Genomic DNA, 7,313 nt, shown 5'->3' on the forward strand with positions numbered 1-7,313 from the left:
TTGAATGACACGGTTCATGTTGTATCAATTCCTTGGTGAATTCACTGCAGCACAATCCTGAAATCCATCCTCTCTTCAGTGCACACACAGGCACACACACACTCACACAATCACAGAGCAGTGGAGAGAGAGAGAAAAAGGATGGTGCATCTTGTATTCAACACAATAGTGATGCTGAAAACAGGAGTCTATTGAACATGTGTCAAAGACCTGATCGCTATCCAAGGTGCTGAAACTTGCACACCTCTCTTTCGAGTTGCTGAATGAATCCACTGAACTCCCTCCAAATGTCCCTCTAATCCAGGGGTTCTCAAAGTTTTGATGAGTGAGGGCCAATTTAGGTACCCAATATTGGATTGAGGGCCGCCCAAGAAAAAACGGAACACAAAATAATTCCAAAACAAATCCTTTCTTTATTGAACTAACCAATTACCGCAACTCGCGAGATGCCAGTTGCCATGCAACCACTAGTCTAGCAAACTTTCCACAAGCTGTCATTCATAATTTAGGAATGACAACCCAGGGGGCGCAGTTTTACCATTCTTAACCCTCTGGAGTCTAAGGGTATTTTCTCGATTTTTAGATGTTTTCTTAAATCACCTTTTAAATGTATTTCTTCTAACATGGCACCCCATGTGTTAAATATCAAAATGTTCAGGACAATCTCTGGTCTTGCTATATATGCATATTGCTCACCTTAGAGCACTGTTTGATGAGATAAGTAGCTCAAAAGCTTAAAATATGAAATCTGATTTTTGGAAAATCTTCAAAACTCTTGTGAAAACACAAATTTACTCATGTGATCGAATTGTTTTGGTGTTTTAGATTTGGTTACCAAAGTCCTAGGATCATAAAAGCAGTGCAATATTTGAATTACACTGTATATAAATGTGTTATTCATGTCTAAAATGAAAAACATTAAATTCAAATTTTGAGTAAAATAGGTGTTTATCACTCTACTTTCACCACAGCAGGGACTGAGATACATCAGGACTGAATAATGACTTCATATTACATACCAAGGTTCATGTGATGTGTACAAATACAAATTGAGCATTCAACCTTTTTTTCAACCAACAATTTATTATAAATATGTTTTTTTTCAACCAACTATTTATATAAATATAAGAAACTGGAAAATCTAACTATTTACAATATTGAACATCAGAACTTTCAACCAACTATTCCTTATAAATGTCAAGACAGTGTCAAGGTCTTTGTCTGTCTTCCAAGACAGTGGGTCTGGCTGCTGTGAAGATGGGGGTGATGGTGCATGGGCTGCTGTGTAGGTGGGGTGTACAAGTGCTATACGAGACCTCCACGAGACCTCCTTGCTGGCTGGGTTGAAGGTGATGGCTGTGGTGGAGCCTTTGTGCTGAGGTGTATCTTGACCTGGTGGCAGCCGCAGATGGAGGTGGAGGCAGCTGTTGTGATGCTGGTCTGCTGGTTGAAGGTGGTGGAGCCCTTGAGCCACAGTAGATCTTGACCTGGGGGCCGGCACAGATGGATGTTGTGGCTGCTGGATAAACGCCGCCTGTGTAGGACAATAATTACAACTAATTTCATTGAAATAAAGTTCAAGTAAAATGTTGCTCAAGCACAAATAACAATGCACACATACAAATAAAGTTTGAGAGGTTGCAGAAGGAGTCTCTCTCGATCTCTCTCTCTCTCTCTCACACACACACACACACACACACGTATTTCTAGTTACTTTACATTCAGTATAAAATCACAGACACACATATACATAGGCTACATCTGATTACAAAGTCTCATCTGTACAGGACGGTAAAATAATAACAGGCACACATATAAATAAATCTATGACAAAGTCTCATCTGTACAGAACAGTATGATAAAATAATCGATGGCAAAAACATGTCACTGTAAATGTCTCCGTTGTGGGACGAATAAATGATTAATTTAATCCTCTACACATGTAATCTCACTTTTACACACCAAAATAACGTTAACACAGAGTAAACGTTTGCTAATGGAGAGTCTATTTTGTCCCAATAAAAAGTTCATGACTATCGATAAAAAATATATATCAATAAACCTATTGTTCATTTTCGCGGTATTCCCCACACATTGCCAGTACACTATTACTGTAATATTTACACTTACCCAAGTCCAAATGGATCCTTGTTGTTGTCTTTGTATTCTTCTTCTTCAGAAGAGTCGAAGACTTCAGGTTCTGAGGCTCTATCTTCACTGCTGCTAGCGAAACAAATCTCTAGCGAAGTCGGCAACTGTAAAGTTTCTTTTAGCCATTTTATCTGTCTCTCTCTCTCTCTCCTCAAAGAGGTAAACTGATAGGAGACACGTGGTTTATGTTTTTTTTACTTGGTGGGTAGGTCCTTAGTGATTTCTCGATGTCCATGGGTCATTTCAGACCCTGATGGCTGCCGGCCGAGATTTCCTTGACGGACACACAAATCCACCAATCCCACACAGTGTAAAGTCAAGCTGCTTTGAGCGGCCATATTGGCTGCTGTGCCCTGGTTACAGTCTCACAGGAGATACCGCTGGAAAGCTACTCATTCTAATTCTTACTAGATACAACCATGGAGGATTAAAATATAACACATGCATTTCAGCGTGTCACATTAACTATCGCGGGCCGCCAGAAATATTTCTGAGGGCCGCCATTGGCCCGCGGGCCGCACTTTGAGAACCCCTGTCTAATCCTTCAGAGATCCCTGTTTCCTCTGAACAGCAGGAGAGGGCAAACAGGCAGGTGTTGGGATGGTGACCCTTTATATAGCACTAGTGGGTTGGCAATTACCCCCAAGGTATAATAAAGGAGACCCCCACCTCCATACATTTAGAGATCAATACAAGCTTAGTCAATTAGAACCTATACTGACTTCTCGCCATTATTGGTTTATAAGTCAAATGAACCATCAAGAGAAAACACATGAGGAATCACTACAATTACACAGGGATATGCAGGCAATTGCTTTTTTCCTTTTTGTGGCTCTCATGAATAATTAATATTTTAACTATTCATATTTAAGATAAGAAAATCCTGAAAGCTGGAAAATACTCGAAAGGATATAGCTGCGATGTTATGTTATTGACCATCAATAACAGGAACGTGAAAACACAATTCCAAATACAGTGTTTTACTAGCCTACTATAAAATGTGTGAGCCGTTATATTAAAGCACATGCTATGAATAGTATACCAAATGCGTATATAAGTTCAAACTGCTGAAAGGACTCACATTAGGACATTATTTGTGTGAATAATCCCTTTTTTAAAAACCCTGGATTGGTTTTTTTCTTTTTACAGTGCTGCATTCATGATTTCTCCTTAATTTGAAGAATATCAGTCTTTGGATAAAAGACGCAGCGTATCTCCGGTAACCCCCGATTCAAGAGGGCTCTCCCAAACTTTTTTCATGCACTAATTACCTCCCATCACGTTGTGTATCCAAAATAAATCAATGCAAACCACAACGAACGATTACACTTCCCAAAATCCAGCCTAAAACAAAGAACATGGTCCTACCTCTGAATGTAACTTTAGCGATCCTGTCACCTTTGCCCCGAAGGTGCGCGACCGTCTTCAGGTGGACCATGAGAGCCATCATTAGTCCTCTCTGCTCAGGGAGTGATTTTACTCCACACGGATACAACTTGAACCGTTTTGGTGCAATCGGTGTTAAATTATCTTTAGTTTAGCCGCCCCTTGCGTCTGGACACAACACTCGTTTTCCACATGGGCATCATGTATAGTCTAATAATTTGTGTTTTTTTTAACAAACGGAAACTAAAAACTATGATTTAATGATATGCTCCGGTTAACATCTCCTCTCGCTGCGTGGCTGCTGGGTCCGTCGCGCATCTCCGGGCTGGCACTTGGTTTTACTCTGCTCCTCGTGCAGGAAGGGCGGGGGTGCTCCAGCCTCAGTGTGGGGATGATGCTCTAATTGTGAAAAATCTGCCCAGCTCTGGGATTTGAGGGGAAATTCTCTGCTCCTATAGTGCTGCAGACTATATATTCGCTGCAGACTGCCTGTCCATTTAAAATTACAAAAATATGTATGTGATATACAGTACATAAATATGTTGATACATTTTTTGCAGTATATTCATATCGACTATTCTAACAAGACACAGTGTGTAGCCTAATTTGCCATCTTATAGGTAAATGTTGTCTGTACTAGGTTACTAAATAAAGACTTTGGATGGTAATGGCCATGGACTTCTTAGATATTGCTCTAATTACTACAATATTATTATTTGATTAATTCAGGCTTTTAAAAAGTACTGTATTGTAGGGTTACATCTTATTGTTTTGGGCGGGAGATGAGTAAAATGCAGTTGCCAGGCAACATTGTTCCCCCTTTACAATGGATAAATCGATGTCAGGGGTCAAATGGGCATTGCCAGTTTTTCCCTAATGCTTGGCAGTGGTTATTTTCTTCTCAACAGAAACCACATTGTTCCTGTTTGCTGTAATCCATGCATCTGTGACAGGAAGTGCCAGCAGGTAGGCAGCTGTGCCAGGAGTCTTCAAAACAGAGTCAGGTACTTGATGGGTTGTGAGGGGATTCTCCAGAAGAAACATTTGAAATAATTCACTGACCAGATGTTACAATGAAAAATGTCAAAGAATCTATAGGTGCACTGTTGCATGGGCATTTTCTGTTTTCTTGTGAGGGAGTACTCAACATAAAGTGTTTGAGAACACCTGGCTTTTAGCCCTTTTGAAACATGCAACATGCTCAACTCAAGAATATATTTTATGCAAGTCTGCAAAAATCAAATTCATTCATTTCTTTGTATGCACAGACTGGAGCACAACATCATTTTACAATTCAGCAGCCAAAACCAAAATCTAGTTTAGAACCCATACACAAACACAAGCAGAAGATGAGGACATTTGCAATTTATCTAAAAGTAAAAGAAAATAATAATACAAGATTTAAAGCAGACAGCTGCTTATTAAAAGCTATAAAAAAGCTTTTGATTTATTGGTTAAAACTGTCCACTAAGTCAACCATTCTTAAATTGCATTTGCTATGTTTTGGAAACAATGGCTGAAAGAAGCATCCCCAAAGATTCAAGAGAGAGGATCCTTATGTTTGTGGAAGACAATAAAACAAATTGCAGTCTGTGATATAAAAGATGAGCCAAGTCAGTTTAGTACATGTATAGCTAAGAGAACGACTTCAAGGAAACCAATGTAATACAGTTTTTCTCGATTGCTAACACACTAAAATAATACATAAAGCACAATTATTTTAACTGACACTCAAAGAGCAAAACATCGGCTCAAATCTCCAAAACTCTAAACACGTTTTCAGCTTTTCACACAATTTGCAAATCAACATGGCACTTTTTGCAAACCACTGCACACGTTTCTCCACGTAAGACACAGGAATCTGACATAAAGTCACGTGTTAGCAGGTTTAAAACACTGATATTCAAAATGCCTTACACATGGACCAATGATCAAGAAACACGTTCCACCTGACCAAACACCTGGTAGCATAATTGTTGGCTCATCAATCAGGATGTTAGCACTATGAAAAGACCACAGGTGAGTACTTTCTTACAGCAACAATGGAAGCAAACATGGAAGCAAGAGGAAGAGGAAGGGCTGGGCTGAGAGTGAGAGGAGGAGGAAGAGGGTGGGGTGAGAGTGAGAGGAGGAGGAAGGAAGAGGTGCCGGTTGAGAGTGAGAGGAGGAAGAAGAGGATGGGGTGAGAGTGATAGAGGAGGAAGGGAAGACCCGGTGGGTGAGAGTGAGAGGAGGAAGAAGAGGTGTGTGAGAGTGAGAGAAGAGGGTGGTGTGAGAGTGAGAGGCGGAGGAAGAGTGGTGGGTGAGGTGACGAGGAGGAAGAACCGAGGTGGGTGAGAGTGAGAGGAAGAGGTGGGGTGAGAGTGAGAGGAGGAGGCAGAGGTGTGGGTGAGAGTTGAGCGGAGGAGAGACGAGGTGGGGTGAGAGTGAGAGGAGGAAGGAAGAAGAGGTGGGTGAGAGTTTGAGAGGAGTGAGGAAGAGGTGAGTGAGAGTGAGAGAGGAAGATAGAGGTGGGTGAGAGTGAGAGAGGAGGAAGAGGTGGGGTGAGAGTGAGAGGAGGGAGGAAGCAGGTTGGGGTGATGATGGTGAGAGTGAGGAGGAGGAGGAAGGAAGAGGTGGGTGAGAGTGAGAGGAGGAAGAAGAGGTGGGGTGAGAGTGAGAGGAGGAGGAAGAGGTGGGTGAGAGTGAGAGGAGGAGGAAGAGGTGGGGTGAGAGTGAGAGGAGGAGGAAGAGGTGGGTGAGAGTGAGAGGAGGAGGAAGAGGTGGGTGAGAGTGAGAGGAGGAAGAATGAGAGGTAGAGCTGGAGGGAGAGGACGTGGACAAAGAAGAATACTCTAATGGAATCCGGGCCACTTTGATTGACCATGTTATCAACCATGGTTTGACGATGAGAGAGGCTGGACAGATATTGACTAATATTTTTTTATTTCTATCTACTGTATTTGACAGAAGCATCATTTTTGTTTTGCGGTACAGAAACAAGTGTAGCTATGTGCTATGATGCATGCTGCACAATGTTATCTTTGAATAAAATATGATTTTTTCAACAACTCATTTGTATTTCCTCATTTACTGTATTTCTGTAAACTCAAGAAATCTTTCTCTGCAGAAACCTCTATGTACAGAGCACAGCCCATAACAGATGCAAGTGCTTTAGAGTATGCTCAGCAGTGTGTAGCTGGGTGGTCAAACAATCTAGTATTATGAATGAAGTGTGTTATATTTGGTGCTAAAGTTTGCATTTGGAAAGTGTTTATGTAGTTTTGAGTGCAGTTCTTCACTTAGCAGGAGAAATGAGGTGTTTTGCACTTTGGGTGTGTGGTTTTGTGAATTGTGTTTAGTGTTCTGAGAAACTGAGCAATTAAAAAAAAAAAATGTGTGTTAGCAATCGAGAAAATCTGTAATACTAATCTGTAATATCATATGTCACTCCATAACATAAAACAAGTTAAATAATAAACTGTGCTTGGAGTCTGTTCAGAAATGTCACCATCAGTTCTAACTGATGACAGCAGGAGCCCGTCTGACAGCACAGCGATGTTTCCCAGCAGGCACAGGGGCTCTTTAGGCTGTCAGCGCTGCTTATTGGTCTGGCCAAAATATGTTGCCTGTCAGATAGAAATCAAATCATTTACCCACACGAAAATACATCATACTTTGTGACAATGAAGGCTTGATACTTTGACATGTATATTCAGTGCTTGAGTTACCTTGTTATTCTTCCTTCATTGATATAAAAGGGGTTGACAAAAAAAACGACATTGTTACACAAGCAC

General features: G+C 41.0%; 1 protein-coding gene across 1 annotated transcript in view; it reads right to left on the reverse strand.

The window, feature by feature from the left end:
* otofa (otoferlin a) overlaps positions 1-3,856 on the reverse strand; it is a 107,801-nt gene extending 103,945 nt beyond the window's left edge. The window contains 1 exon segment of the mRNA XM_034230840.1: positions 3,520-3,856. Coding sequence (XP_034086731.1) covers positions 3,520-3,601 — 82 coding nt within the window. The 5' untranslated portion in view covers positions 3,602-3,856.
* Positions 3,857-7,313: the final 3,457 nt, after the last annotated feature.

This window comes from Gymnodraco acuticeps, unplaced genomic scaffold (assembly GCF_902827175.1).
Source record: "Gymnodraco acuticeps unplaced genomic scaffold, fGymAcu1.1, whole genome shotgun sequence".
Lineage (NCBI taxonomy): Eukaryota > Metazoa > Chordata > Actinopteri > Perciformes > Bathydraconidae > Gymnodraco > Gymnodraco acuticeps.